The sequence below is a fragment of the Dendrobates tinctorius genome, unplaced genomic scaffold (genome assembly GCF_039654945.1).
Source record: "Dendrobates tinctorius isolate UK_male_01 unplaced genomic scaffold, ASM3965494v1 ptg000057l, whole genome shotgun sequence".
Lineage (NCBI taxonomy): Eukaryota > Metazoa > Chordata > Amphibia > Anura > Dendrobatidae > Dendrobates > Dendrobates tinctorius.
This window is the reverse complement of record NW_027361725.1, coordinates 26,427,281-26,442,952: the sequence shown is the minus strand read 5'-3', so window position 1 is coordinate 26,442,952 and position 15,672 is coordinate 26,427,281. Positions and strand designations below refer to the sequence as shown.

The window sequence follows — 15,672 nt, the reverse complement described above, 5'->3', positions numbered from 1 at the left end:
ATGAATACCACAAAAGGGGGGTGACAGCACCATGCATACCAGGAAAGGGGGGTGAGGGGGACCATGCATACCAGGAAAGGGGGGTGAGGGGACCATGCTTACCAGGAAAGAGGGGTGAGAGGACCATGCATACCAGGATTGGAGGGTGAGAGGACCATGCATACCAGGATAGGGGGGTGAGGGGACCATGCATATCAGGATTGGGGGGTGAGAGGACCATGCATACCAGGATAGAGGGAGGAGGGGTACCATGCATATCAGAATTGGGGGGTGAGAGAACCATGCATATCAGGTTTGGGTGGTGCATTATTGCATTATTACAGTATTAAAACTTCATAAATAAACTACATACATATTCTAGAATACCCGATGCATTAGAATCGAGTCACCATCTAGTAGGATATTACAGTACTTGGGAGAAATAGCATCATAAATTACTGGGTTGTTTTGTTCTTACTTGCCGTGGTAAAGATGAAACATTTTGATCTAAATCTACTCATTATTGTAATACATGTTATTTTTCATTTTCACAATGGTAAAGAATTTGGAGAAACATTTGTACTGTAGTATAAAAATCCTCATTACACTCTTAGATTATTCCCTAAGTGTATTTTCCAAAATGAGGTCACTTTGCGGGTTTTCTGCTGTTCTGGCATCTTATATGTTCTGTAAGTAGCCCCCATAATGTATTACTGCCAAATATTTACTCTAAAAACCAAATAGCGCTTTTTCCCTTTAAAGGTCTGCCGTGTCAAATTTTACTTGATGCTCTTCTAGCACCTCGGGGCTGTGCAAGTAGTGTGCGCAAACTATCCCAGACAAGCTTGGACTCCTAAAGCCAAATCGCTTTTTTGCTCCTGAGCCCTGCTGGGTGTCCGAACAGTAGTTTCCTACAACATATGGGCTATTGCCTGGGAGAATTTGTTTTACATATTGTGGGGTCCATGATCTCCTATTGCACGTTGTGAAAATGACAATTTGGAGTTAAAGCATCATTTTAGTTAAAAATTTTAATTTTTGCTTCTCAATGTTAATCATTTTTGAGAAGCATCTCTAGGCACTAGACAAACCCTATGTAAATTCTTTGAGGGGTGTAGTTTGCAAAACTAGATCACTTATGGCACTCTGGCACCTTGGGGACACTAAAAATGAAAAATGGTATCCACAATCTGTGCTATGTGCCCAAACAGTAGTATTCAACCAAATATGTGATATTGGGTGCGTAGAATAAATTGAAAAACAAATTGTTTGGGCCAATTTCTCTAGTTACCTTTGTGAAAGGTAAAAATTGGAGGCTAAAAAAAACATAATTTTTCATTTTCTCTTCCCAATGTTATAAACTTTTATAAAGCATTTATGACTCCAAAAAGGTAAGTTCATCTCTAGATGAATTCCTTGAGTGGTGTAGATTTCAAAATGACATCACTACTTGTGGTTAGTCTCTGCTGTTTTGGCCCATTGGGGGAACTACAAATGTGGCATGGAGTCCACAATCAATTGCAGCCAAAGTTGTGCTCCAAAAGTCAAATAGTAATCCTTACCTTCCGCATGTTATCACCGGAAGCACACTGGCATCCTCATGTCACAGCATAGTGGCTGTTCCTACCTTACTGATATATGACTTTCACCATGTTACCCTGAATATTTGGATTTATTTTGACAATATTCACTTACAGACTTCCTTGACAAAGGCAATTGTGCCGAAACGTCGGATGGATTGATGTCTGTTTTTCCATTATGTCGGCTATTCATGAAACGGATTATCATTTGAAATTTCTACCTCTTTGTGACTTCTTGAGTGCCAAAGGTTATCATTTTATATTGCATCCCTAATTTCCTCCAAGCACAATCTTCATATATATTGAGTGCACCACTCCTGACTGACCCTAGTGATATTTGCTAATATGCTGATTGCACATTGTCCAGGCCAGCTAGTTTGTTGACTTGTAAATCAGAGGGGGAAACACTATGCAAATAGATTACATAATCAAACAATGCAGGTTGGTCTCATCACCATTCTTCCCCTTTTCCTGTGAATGCTGACTTGAAGGATATTTGTCAACTATAAAAAGGATAGATACCCCCACATACAGATATACCTCCAGAAGGCCAAGAGATCCAAAGAACCAGAGACTCTCTACAGGACAGCAGCCAGGACATCATGGCTCAATCTCGAGGGACACAGATTTGTCATTCTACAGGATGCCAACTTAGGGGACCTCAGCTCCAGCTGGAAGAAGAGATCTGCTCCATTGACCATCATGAATCCATAGATACATTTGGGGTAGTCAGGATTTTGACCCACTGGTCGACTGAGCCCCATGGATATGTTTGTGGGGGTCAGGAATGGGACCCTCTTGTCACCTGGTTCCATAAAGACGTTTGGATAAGCGAGGTTGTGGCCCTTCAGTCAACTAGCCTTGTACCTCATTGGACTGTCATCTTCCAAAACTTGTCGCTACCTCCTTTCTGTGTGTGTGCCACAGGTGGGGTAGTTAGCCCTGCAAGCTCTGAAGTCACAGCTGCTCTTATCCTGGTGAGTCAGTGGAAGGGTGAGACTCTGTAATTTGGACCATCTTGGGTATTGTGCTGGGACTGATCTATATGTTGTCTATATTGTGGTTCAATAAAATATTGCCACACTGTTTTACCCTCATCCTGTGTTGTCTGAGTAGCATTACATTTACATTAAAAGGAGAGTGGAGGTTCAGTGGGATAATCCCTGGTCTGCGCGGTTTCAGCTAGCAGGGCAGGTCACCCCCCGTGCCTCCATAAAAACATTTTCCTCCTTTAATGCCCACCATAATTTGTATAATTAAACTGAAAAATAAACTGAAATCTTTTCAGTTGGAAAAAACAAAAGTAAAGAACTAAAATAATGTGCTTGCATAAATAAGCCCACCCTTATACTAATACTTTGTTGATGTACCATTTGAATATGACAGCAGTCTTTTTGCATGGAAGTTTATTAGCTTGACATATCTAGAATTGCCTATCTTTGCCCACCCTACCTTGCAGTAGCACTTCAAATCTCATGAAGGTATTGATGCAAAATTGACTGATATTTGGAACTGTTAATTCCCTCCACATTGGCTAAATCTCCAGTTCCAGTTGCCAAAAAAACAGCCCCAAAAATAATGCTGCCTCCACCAGGCTTCACTGTGGATATGATGTTCTTTTGGTGCTGTACACTGTTGGCCTTGTACCAATTATACATTTTAGAATTATGGCAAAAAGTTCACCCTTGGCCTCAGCAGATCATAGCATGTTTTCCCACATGCTTTTGGCAGACTTGGTGTAGGTTTTTAGCAGAACACAGCCTGGCTTGGATGTTTTTCTTTGTAGGAAAATGCTTTCATTTTGCCACTCTACCCCACAGGTCAGACTTATGAAGAAAACCGGAGATTGTTGTCCCACCTCTCCTTAAGTTTTAGGCAGGTGTGGAAAGAAAGTGGCAAAGTAAGAACAGTCTAAAAAATAGAGCTATTAATAGTATATATATATAATTTGACAAAATACAAAGTGAATGAATAAAATATATTTGCCTTCAAAACAGCATCAAAGCATTGGTAGGTTTTGTAAGAACTTGGTAGGGAGGTTTTTTGAAACATTTTTGAGAACAGATCTTCTATGGATGTATGTTTGCGTAAATCATGTTTCTTCATGGTGTACCAGACAGACTTTGATATTGAGATCATTGCTCTGTGGAGTCAGATCATCACTTCCAGAACTCGTTGTTCTTGTTTATACTTAATATCTTTCTTAGTGACATTGGCTGGATGTTTGGGGACGTTATCCTGCTGCAGAATAAAATTGGAGCCAATCAGGCAGCTCCCTGATGATATTGCGTGATGGATAAGTATTTGCTTGTATTTCTTAGTATTGAGGACATCATGAAATGGGCAACCTTAAGGAACATAGATGCAGTGCTTGGTCAAGGAAACTTAATACTGCAGATGAAGAACGCATCATAGTTACTTCCCATTGAAATCGTACGGTGTCCAGCCATACCATCAGCTTAGAACTGACAGCAACAAGTGGAACATAGGTACATACAGGGTGGGCCATTTATATGGATACACCTAAATAAAATGGTGTCATCAACCATTCCTTACACTGGTTACCCATCCACTCCAGAATTGAGTATAAACTTATTGCCCTCACCCACAAAGCACTCCATGGCTCAGCAGAACCCTACATCTCCCTCATCTCAGCCTACCACCCTACCCGTGCCCTACGTTCTGCTAATGACCTGAGGTTAACATCCTCAATAATCAGAACCTCACACTCCCGTCTTCAAGACTTTTCACGTGCTGCGCCAATTCTTTGGAATGCACTACCCAGGTTAATACGATTAATCCCCACAGTTTTAAGCGTGCCCTAAAAACGCATTTGTTCAGACTGGCCTATTGCCTCAACGAATTAACCTAAATATCCCTGTGTGGCTCAGTCAAATTTTTTTACCATAACCAGGTTCCTCGCATCATGTTCTCACATGCTTTATGCATTTAATAGCCCTCTGTGTCTGTACTGTTACATATTTAGACTGTTAACTGGTTCATGCAGCAACAGGAACTCCAGATTCTTACACTATGGCTGGTCCAAACAATAAAAGCAATTGTTACCATCCACCTTTCATGTCTTCCCTTTTTCCTTATAGATTGTAAGCTTGCAAGCAGGGTCCTCATTCCTCTTGGTATCTGTTTTGATCTATTTGTTTATTGGTATGCTGTATTGTCTGTAGAAGTCCCCTCTACAATGTAAAGTACTGCGGAATATGTTGGCGCTACGGAAATAGAATTAGTATTATTATTATATTATTATTTAGGTGCATCCATATAAATGGCCCACCCTATACATTTACTATCGGTAGTAGTCTGGCCAGAAGTGGTCTTTATGGAAGAATTGAAAAAAAAGCCATACCTTCTTCAACGCCAATTATAAAAATGTTGGTAACTGTAAAGAAAACAAGAATCAGAATGCGATGATTTTTAAATCTCTTATAGCCATATTTTATAGAATATGGGTTTCCAAATAATTGCATTCTTGTTTTCTTTACATTTTACACAGCATCCCAACATTTTTGGAGTTGAGGTTGTACATGGAAACAATGTAAAGTGACTTAGCTACGCACAAAAACATACCAACTGGGGTGCTGAAAAATGGCAGCAGGTGTCTGGAAATTGTGAAATATTTGACTACAACAGAAAGCAGTTTGTTTGCCGAAGGGCTGGAGAGGGTACAATAGTGAGTGTCTGCAGACAACAGTGGAGAATGGTGGAAGTTCCTAGCAAGACTAGAGCTGCAGGTCAGCACATTGAGTTGGGAATTTCATCAAGGTCATTGACGTTCTCAATTTCTCAAAATACAGGCAGGTACTCATCCATAGTGCAATACCATCAGGAAGGTGTCTGGTTGAAAATTGATTCTACAGCAAGATAATATCCCCAAAAATAAAATTTTTGGTGTAAGGGTACCTCTACACTAAGCGACGCACCAGCGATCCCGACGATACAACCTGGTAAGGATCGCTGGTGCGTCGCTAGTAAGCTGTCAAAGAGTCAAATTTACCCAACGACGCAGCAACGATCTCGGCGGGATCGCTGGTGCGTCGCTTAGTGTCACACAGCAGCGATTCTTACGACTCCAGCCTGCGTCCATAATTTGAGTCGCTAACGAGGTCTCTCGTCGGTTTCAAACATAGCAATGCATGCTGGCCAGCGGGACACCAGCGATCAAAAAATGGCCCAGGACATTCGAGCACGATCGCAGCGGGGGCCCAGTTGCTGCTAAGTGTCACACGTAACGAGATCGCTGGCGACTATGAAGTACCCCTAAAGGAGAACAAGGAGTCTTGCAAGCGATGACTCAGTCTCCGCAGAGCCTTGATCTCAATATCATTGGTCAGGGATTACATGAAGAGACATAGGGTGTTGTGCAAGCCTATATCCAAAGAAAATCTGTAGTTACTTCTCCAAGATGTTTGGAACAACTTCTGCCTTATATGCGATGTTCCTTCAAAATCTGAGTGTGAGAGTAACCTAGAAGTATTGATACCTTGATGGTGTTTTGAAAGGAAAGTACAGTCACACCAACTATTGATTTTGATTTAATTTCTATTTTGTTCACTCATTTTTCATTTTAGTTGGTGAAAAATAAACTACTAGTAATTTTATTTAAGAAAACATTCTTACTTTGCAGGTTTTTTTTCCACACCTGCCCAAAACCTTTGCACAGTGCTACATATATGTGTAACTACATTCATTATGGTCATAATAAAGTGCTTATTTATGTCATCTTCTTAATTGCATTCACTACTGCTTCCTAGAATGTAAATCAACAGAACCTTGAAAAAAAAAATGCTAAAGCTTGTTATTTAGTTAACACCGATAAAAGGAACATTGTTTTAACCTACTGCAAACAGAGAGGAGAAGGCCCTGCTGCAGACCATTGTCTTACAGCAAAAGGCAAGACAGAGAGAAGGGGGCAGCATGGCTGACCTTCTGTAAGACACAAGGAAGAGTTCTGCAAATATTTCAGTATAGTTTCATTTAAGATCAGTGGAAAGAGGAGTACAGACACAGTGCCATCCTAGGATCTGAGCCTGTTTCTAGTACTGCAAATAACAAAAGATTAAATAAAAGAGGGGAGAAGCCAGCGCTGCTTAATGGTCAGAATGCAATACATAAAGTGCATATGCACATATTGATTTCTAACTGTATCTCAAAATGAGACATTTAGCAAAAAATTGATCAATTGTTTGAGCCACCCCGCCGCGTCAAGGCATTCTCATATGGGGCAGTCCTATACGTTTTTTATATTCGCTGTGCCATTACGGCCTCCTAAATGTATTAAAAGCAAGACCACATTAAATGCACACTGTACCTGAAGCATTTCTGAATCACTTCCATGGCGCCAGAGAGGACGAGTGCAGATAAAGGTTAACCAGGTCCAGACAGACATTTCAGGTCCAACCTCCACACTGCCTTACTAGCACCACAGATGAAGGGTGATACAGGCCCAGACACAGGTGCACAATCAAACAGAGTCTGGGTCAGGGCAGGGCTGCTGTGTGCCGTAATGGCACAGCGAATATAAAAAAACGTAGAGTAGGACTGCCCCATATGAGAATGCCTTGACGCGGCGGGGTGGCTCAAACAATTGATCAATTTTTTGCTAAATGTCTCATTTTGAAATACAGTTAGAAATCAATATGTGCATATGCACGTTATGTATTGCGTTCTGACCATTAAGCAGCGCTGGCTTCTCCCCTCTTTTTATTTAATAACAAAAGATTGACTGGCACATCCAAGCTAGTGTGAACAGGTTCATACTAGGAGCTGATATCTCCATATACCATGTCTAGTACTGCAGCCACTGCAATTGAAAAATCCTTAGGAAACCATTCAATGTTGTCTTAATCTGCATTTCTTTGTTCTAAATACATGATTGATTTGTACATTGTAAGATGATGGCAATACTTATGGGTGCCATATTTTCACATTCACACCTGTGGTTCCCAATTTTTTAACAGCAAGAATAGCGCAGTCTATAGCATTGTTCTCATCACTGAAAATATAAAAAACCCCTTTAGGGTTCCATTGTGAATCATTGTGATCCATTAAAAAACATATTAATTATAATTGTAATAACACAATAATGAACATAAATCATGTCACTAGTAGAAGTGTAATTTAATCTTAAAGGGAAGATCCCTTGACTGTTTCCCACCTCTAAGGCCGGTTTCACATTAGCGTTCGGCTGAGCTGTGGAGGTACGCAGGATGCATGCAGAAGTAGGCAGAGTTAAACGGAAAGGGTGCTGAAGTAGGTGGAGCTTAGCAGAGGAAGTATGCAGCCCTCCGCAGCTCAGCTGAATGCTAATGTGAATGTAGCCTAATATAGCAGTATGTATGGGATGTTTCTTACTCTGATAAGATTTTTCATGAATCTTGCTACTCGCTGCAATATTTGAAAAATGAATTTTAATCCTGCATCATGGCAAATGCTTATAAGGCAGAATTAGTTCTGCAAGGCATCTCTTCCTCGTACTAATCCTACCTCAAATCATCTAATCACACCTCCTTTGGCAGGACAGCCTGAAAAACTATGCTACTATGACGAGAACTCTCCTTTAAATCTTACTTCTTGTTCCCATAGTCTAGACTCGGGTTAAGTATATGAGTTTACTGTTGATGGGAAAATTTTTGAAAATGTATAACACTTTGTTCCCTTTTTTTAAAACAAAGTAGCAAAAAAAAGTACAGTAACATATTGCGGTAAGTAATTTTTATGTATTTTGTCTAGCAATAAAATTCCTTAAATCTTACTTACGATGACCATAATCTCAAGTAAACACTGCTGTTTTTAGCTGAAGACAGAAAACAATCCAAAAGTTTTTCTAATCATGTATGATCCAGCCGTAAGAGTCTTCTTGATCAAGATGGTGTTAATGTGTGAAATAAAAGATGCCAAAACTGCAAACAAATCCAAAATGTAAAGTTTATTATGAAAATGGTACCTGCCGGATGAATCAAAAATTAATTTACATAAAAGACAGCATGTATGGTGTGTAAGCAGGCCTAGAAAAGTATAAAAAAGAACCTTGTTTTAAAAAAATGAAATTATGTACAAATTATTATTTTTTTCTTATTTTTTTTATTTTTTTCTGCACCGTATTAACTTGATGGTTAATGGAAAAATAATGTTTTTCTTATCTTTTTTTTTTACAACAGATGAGGCACGTTGAGTTAAAACTGAGTTAGTCTTCAAAACACAATAAAACGTACCCATAACTTTCGCATTTTTTAACGTTTTAATATATATACTTTTAAACGTTTAAGTTGGTAACACTGCTGGGTTTACAGGTACAAGTTGTTGTTTTTTTTTCTATTTCCTATTAACCCTCCCTTTTTATTTTAATAATAAACCAAAGTGGCACCAACCTCATAAAGTTTTCATATTAATTTACAAGAAATAGTTAAAAACACAGACACAGTCGTCACAAATAAAAAAAATGACCTTTTTTTTGTCATTTTTGAAAATTGTCAGACAATTTATTTTGAAAGCAGCTGTTAAACTTGCTGAATTGAAATAACCAGATATCTTCAATAGTTTATTATTATTATTATTATTTTTTTTTAATCTTCGACACAACACAAACATTTATTAAAAAAATATATAAAAAAAAAAACAAAGCAGAAAAATAACAAACAGAAAACGAGAATGGAAGACAAAGGATAAAACAAAAAATATTTGACGTGAGATTTCAGTGTTTTGCAACCATCAAGAATGTGCAGGGAGGAGTCATCATTATTACTGACCCATTCCATCTTTACAAAATTCTAGATGTACATTTTCTGGTAGTGGATTTATGGCTGAATCTCCTGACAGAGAACTAGGGTCAACATTGTGATACCCCCGGCGCTGCAAGAAGACATAAAAGGCTATGACAGAGGAGGCATAAAAGTTGTAGTTTGTATTTAGCTCTTAATTTCCCTCTCTTGACATAGGAGGTAGAACCAATGCATGGCTCCAATGTAATTATCTGAAAGCAGCAATAAATAGAGAGAAATTAGATCATTAAGCTTATGTATTACTACGTTGTGATAAGGTACCCCATTATGGTGTGGGATCCTCATTATGGAATGACTTACGTTGCCCTCCAGCTTATGGGAAGGCTTCAAACTGAATGCACTAGCATTCACTGCATATGTTATGGGTCTGATGGCTATATCACTCTGCATAACGCAGAGATGGACCTGCATGGACTGTGAACAGATGTAAAAGAAGACTGACAGGACTAGATAAAAGTGTCCGCAATACAACAATGTTTCCATCATCATTAATGAGCCTCCTCTAGATTGAATAGATGCTAAAGTACACTAGGCTACTGATATGTCAGATCAACTTCTCTACAACTCCAATGTCTTCTATCAGTAGAGATATTTATCTCTATGTAGGAGAAAGAGGAAAGAGCTGTCCGTTCCCTCCCTTGCACAAAGCAAGTAGGTGGCTTTTTTATTTTTTTCAAAAAAGATTTTTTTTTTTGCTGGTTTATGTAAGATAGACAGACATGAAACATAGGTAAAAAATTACAGAACAGTCATTAGGACAGAGTACTGAAATTTCACAACAGTAAAAGCGATAGCCAAAATGAAAAACAAGGAAAGAGCAAAGTTACCCATAGGGTGTACCAACAGTGAAAGCAGCGTTGCCACTATACAAACATCCACGAGCCCCCAGGTACCACCGATTCACTGACACACAGGGAGTAAAGAACGTGACAGACCCAGACTACAGTTTTTAAAAGCACAGAGAAAGACAACAGAGATAAACACTCACATTAGCGTAGAATATACTGCATATTGTAACACACGTTGAAATTGGAATGAGACAGCTAAAAGACACTCGGAAATGGTTCTTTTTCTTTTTTTTTTTCATTTTTTTCTAAACCTCTTTAGATTTGTCTTTTTTTTTCTTCTTATTTTAATACACGAAGCAACACATTACAAAGTCTCACACCTGGTAATAGATGTTTCACGGATAAGCTGCCAAACAAGACTGGAAGTAGGAAATAAAAACCTATTACTCCATGAAACGTCACACTTTTGGTCCCCTTCCCCCTTTCAGATTTTTAGTGACCCAACCAAAGGTCAATGCTTGTACTCCCCTTGTTCTTAACTTCTCTCTCTTATCTTCTGGAAATCCCATTTGCCTTTTTTTCAAAATTGTTGGCAGAGACTTTCTTACTGAGCATATTGTAAAACATTTCTATGTGTTCGTTGTTTACAAGAATTTGTAAGCCCCGTCGAAGCATATCGGACGGGAGATAGAAAAAAAGCAAAGCAAGAGGAACATATATGGTAAAAAAATATGCAGGTTAAGATAACTTTTACATCTTATTTCTTTTAACCCTCCATTTACTGTAAAGTATAACAGAGAAACACAGTGCTGGTGAGGACACGTAACATGTAACACCAAAAAACATGACGGGTCAGTAAAGTGTTTTGTGCAAAAAAAAAAGGAGTCTGCAAAGTAACCCACGATTTCCATATCATTCTGCCACTGGCAATATTTTGTTTGGGCAAATAACCTGGCTGATATTGGTAATGAATGGCATGGATTGAAGCACTATAATGGCTTTATTGGCCTATGAGTATCATGTTCTAAGCCTCCCTGGTAGTAAAGAAAAAGTTGTATTTAGGGGAAAGGACTACCTTGCCCAAGAAAGAGTAAAAACAGTGTATCACTGTATATGGGTATCATAATAATCTACTAAGAAAAGGATTTGAGTTTACCTACAGCTAGTTATAACCAGGAAGTGTCAAGAATGTTCTCTCCCAACTTTTCCAAGTCATACTGACAATTTTTATTAATGTTTGTGGACCAGAGGAATTGTTTTCTGTGCATCCTTCCAACCAGTGATATTACACCTAAACCTGTTCTTCCACAATGTCTTCGAATTGCCCCTTATTGCTGCTATTTTCAGTAATTTTTTGAGGGGGCGGCTATGAAAAGTTAGTGCATACCTCCGATATTTAATGATTTTTCACAATTTATGTATCCCCCAATACAACTTTAACAAGGTCTCCCTACTTCAGCTTTTTATGGTCCCCCCAATCTTCCAACCTAACTCAAGGTGCCTCAAACAACAGCTACCTACCATCCCAGCACCTGCTCCTTAAATTATTAGAGAAGACACCTTATTTTAATCTCTTCTTAACTTTCTTTCAATAGGTAAATGGAGAAATTCTTGGGCTATTCTCTGAAGTGGTGCTATAGATTTCAAAAATCTTCAAATACTGTACTTCTTGGGAAAAAATTGACAACGGCTTTTCTTACGTCCTACAACGAGTACTAAGTCTTTCTCACAACATTTGTTATGGTGTGTTATTGGTGGCGGCTGAATATTATGTACATGTGGGCATACTGTAAAATTGGAAGATTTGTAGTAAAACAGTCCTTATACTTCAGAATGGCAACAATAAGTAGCAGAAACTGCAATTTTGGCTACCAAGAATGGTCGGAAGAACCTATTGCTCCTTCTGAGGTGTTCCAGAAGTCGTATCACAATCCTCAGTAACAGATGGGCATCAAACACTCAAACTAGATCCTGCGGTTAGAAGATTTCATACATACTTTGTCTTTTTCATAGTACGTGAATCTGGTGCGGAAAACTCTCTTTCCTGCTTGTGACGTGTGTGAAGTAATACCTTTCTATACACACCCATAACATCTCCCTTGAAAAGACAAGGCATCTTGGTACATCAATACACAGCTGTCTACAGACTGTTCCAGTCAACACCATTTTGCAATATTGGGGGGGGGGGTGTTAATGCAACACTGACTATACTTCCATCATCTAGTAGTGCATGCCTGCCAACTCTTTCCTTGCCAAAGCAGTGGCACTGCCCCTCTGGCAATGAAAAAGTGAATGGCTCCAAGGTCTAGCAGCAGAGAAGGAGAGGTCCAAACATTCTGAGAAATCAACATTACAACGTATGTGAACAATGTCTTAGTATTTTGGCAGTGACAGGGTAAGGAGTAAAAGAAGCCTACAATGGTGTCTGAAGTTAAAAGAGGGATTTTGAGGTGTGAGTCAAAGTGCTGGAATATTTTATGTTGTAAAGGATCAGAACGCAGCCATTGCTCCCTCCTCTAAGTGATGGAGCAATGGGCACAGTGCGAGCGGTCCCCAGGAGAGGCATCTGCCAGCTAAACCAAAGCCGCAGAAAAGGAGACTGATGGAGGAACATATATTTTATGCAGCCCAGCTAAGTATGAGGTGCGGAAGACAGGGCTACTGGTCCCAAAAATTTTTGGAGGAAGATATTAAAAATTAGGATTGAGACTTAAAGAACATCTCCTCTAGCGGCTTTGGAGTAGGGAGCAGCGGAGGAGACATGGGGTGACCAGGTTTAGTGGCCCCTATCACCAATATAGCCACCTACATTCTGAATTATTATATAATGTCTTTCTCTACTCTCTGAAGTCTGTCCATTTTCTCCTCCTTCTCTCATTTATTAATTTTCCTCTTTGTTTTCTTTCTCAGTCCTCTTTACGTTCTAGAGTCTGTGCTGCATGGATACCATTGCTGTACACTGGGAAAGGAAGGGAGGAGAAAATTCCTTCAGCCGTGGTGAAGACACTGGCAGCAGGAACTTGGGTAAGACCAGCACCTGTCACCGCTCCTCCAAAAGGACCAGACATGTTTAGCCGGTGTACATGATGGTACAGCATCTCCATTGGGGTTTTGGGGTCTAGACCAAATCCAGGGCCATTTACATCCACAAAGTTCACAGGGTGGGCATTAGGGAGCAGGTTGCCTTGCATGGCTAGTGTCACCTCAGCTGGGGCATAACGAATGGTGCCTGTGGTGTACACCCTCTGTCCACTGCTTCCCGTCGCTGCAAGGGTTCCTGCAACACGATGCACAAGAGGAAGGACCACATTTCCAGCCTGAAGCCTTTGTAGTGCTTCTAACTCTCCTGCATACAGAAGAGAATTTGATGGGCCGCCTGTTTGAAGAGGTTTTTCACGGGGTGAGGCAGAGAGTGGGGGTGAAAGTGGATCTGAATTTACAGGACCCAAGCCCCCTGAAGATCCAGAATACTGCGCTTTGCTGCGCCCAGCTCCATCCGCCCCGCCTGGGGGCGTGAGAACAGAGTCTGGTATAGAGACATGGAGAGCTGGAGGTGCAGCAGCAGAAGATGATGGGGAAGGGGAGAAGTGCTCGCCCCCTGTTGGAGGCTTGGTCATACTATAAGGGGATTCATTGCGTGAAATCTCTCGATTAGGTGGGAAATTCCAAATACTGCTGTCATTATCAAAGTTGATTGGTTCTGCCATTTCCGTCTTGATCTTCAGCACAGATGAAGTAGAACAAGTGCCTGTTGGCGGAGGAGTGGAAGGAAGCAGTCTTGGAGGATCCCCCAGCGTACTCTGTATCCCACTGGGGCTGGATCCCTCAGACAGTCGTCTTCTGCGGCCACCACAGTGTCCTAAACTCTTTCTCCGTCTCCTTTTTCTCCGCTGGTGTCTGCCTAGAACACCAGTCACACAGACTGCCTGCTCCTCTTCATCGTCTTCGTCATCCTCTCCACTCTCAGAGTCTTTGGCGCTGTCAGAGCTGAGGGACTCAGGCCCACGCATGTCTGTCTCACTCTCAGTATAGCGCTCTACTTTAATGTGCATAGGACCAAGTGCTCCCAGAGCACTAATACTCCCTAGTGCACTTAGCCCTCCTTCTTCTATCTCTTCTGCTGCCTTCCTAACCTCACAGTCTTCACTTTCTTCACTCTCCTCACTACAGGCATCACTTGAGCTGTTAGCTTCTTCATCGCAATTCATTTCTGGATCTGAATGTTGTCCAGGCTGTTTACGGTCTGGCTCTGGATCCTCACTCTGCTCAGACAGATTTCCCTTTCCATCTGACTTTGGATTATCATTATCCTCTGTGAAAATAAGAAATCACAAATTTATTTTATTGCACAATAATTTTACATTGAAATACTTCATAAAATATCTTTAGATATATTGGAAATATAAATATAAATAACTTACTATTATCCAGTGGTGTGAAGGTGTGAAAAAGCGTTTTCTCCCTTTCTGATTTCCTATTCTTTTGCATGCTTGTCACACTAAAATGTTTCAGATCACCAAACAAATGTAAATATTAGACAAAGATAACACAAGTAAACACAGTTTTTAAATGAGGGTCTTTATTATTAAGGGAAAAAGAAATCCAAACCTACAGGGCCTGTGTTAAAAAGTGATTGCACCCTAAAACTAATAACTGGTTGGGCCACCCTTAGCAGCAACTGCAATCAATCATTTGTGATAACTGGCAATGAGTGTTTTACAATGCTCTTGAGGAATTTTGGCCCACTCATCTTTGCAGAATTGCTGTAATTCAGCCATATTGGAGGGTGTTATGAATAGGTCACCGAGGAGGATGGCAGGAATAGGCTAGGCCACCAGGAAACCAGAAAGGTTGGTAACTTAGCGGATTGCAGATCCCTAATCCTAACAACACAACTAGCAGTAGCTGTGGGACGTACCTACGATGCCCTAGAAGCAACGGCACAGACGGAGAACTAACTAAGCTAAAAGCAAGAAAGGTGAAATCTAAACTGCCCCGGAGTAGAACCCCAAAGGAATAGATAGCCCCCAAACATATATTGTTGGTGAGGCAAGATGAGGTACAAACACAGGCAGAAAATAGACTGAGCAAATGATGGGGCACAAACTGTCTAGATAGGATAGGAAAGACACTGTCTGCAATAACGCAAAAACCCTAAAAAATCCAACACGTCTGATGTACAAAAACACTGAGGTCTCACGATCTCTCCCCCACTATATCAGCATTCTGGTGTGAACTGACAGCAAAGCAAAAGAGACTAATATAACAGGGGACTGAACAAACTGACACAAGCTGTAACATATGGAGCGGGGTCCAGCACTGCCCCAGCAGGGAGCACGCTGAACCTTCACAGCAAAGCAGAAAGAGGCAAAACCAGATCAGATGCAAAGGATTAGTAAATGAACAACTTAACTGAAAAATGCAGGATCAGGCAGGAGACAGCAGACCTCAAAATGCACAGGGAGAAACTAATCACCAGCAGCAACTGAGGGAAGCCTGCTCACTTATATCCTCCCAGTCACCAACCCC

General features: G+C 40.4%; 1 protein-coding gene across 6 annotated transcripts in view; it reads right to left on the bottom strand.

Annotated features, from left to right (window-relative positions):
• Window positions 1-8,477: 8,477 nt before the first annotated feature.
• Window positions 8,478-15,672, bottom strand: part of NPAS3 (neuronal PAS domain protein 3) — a 586,631-nt gene continuing 579,436 nt past the window's right edge. For all 6 annotated transcript variants that reach the window (XM_073577843.1, XM_073577841.1, XM_073577842.1 and 3 more), the window contains one exon: window positions 8,478-14,455. In XM_073577843.1, the coding sequence (XP_073433944.1) occupies window positions 13,050-14,455 (1,406 nt within the window). In that variant the 3' untranslated portion in view covers window positions 8,478-13,049. The remainder of the gene's footprint in view (window positions 14,456-15,672) is intronic.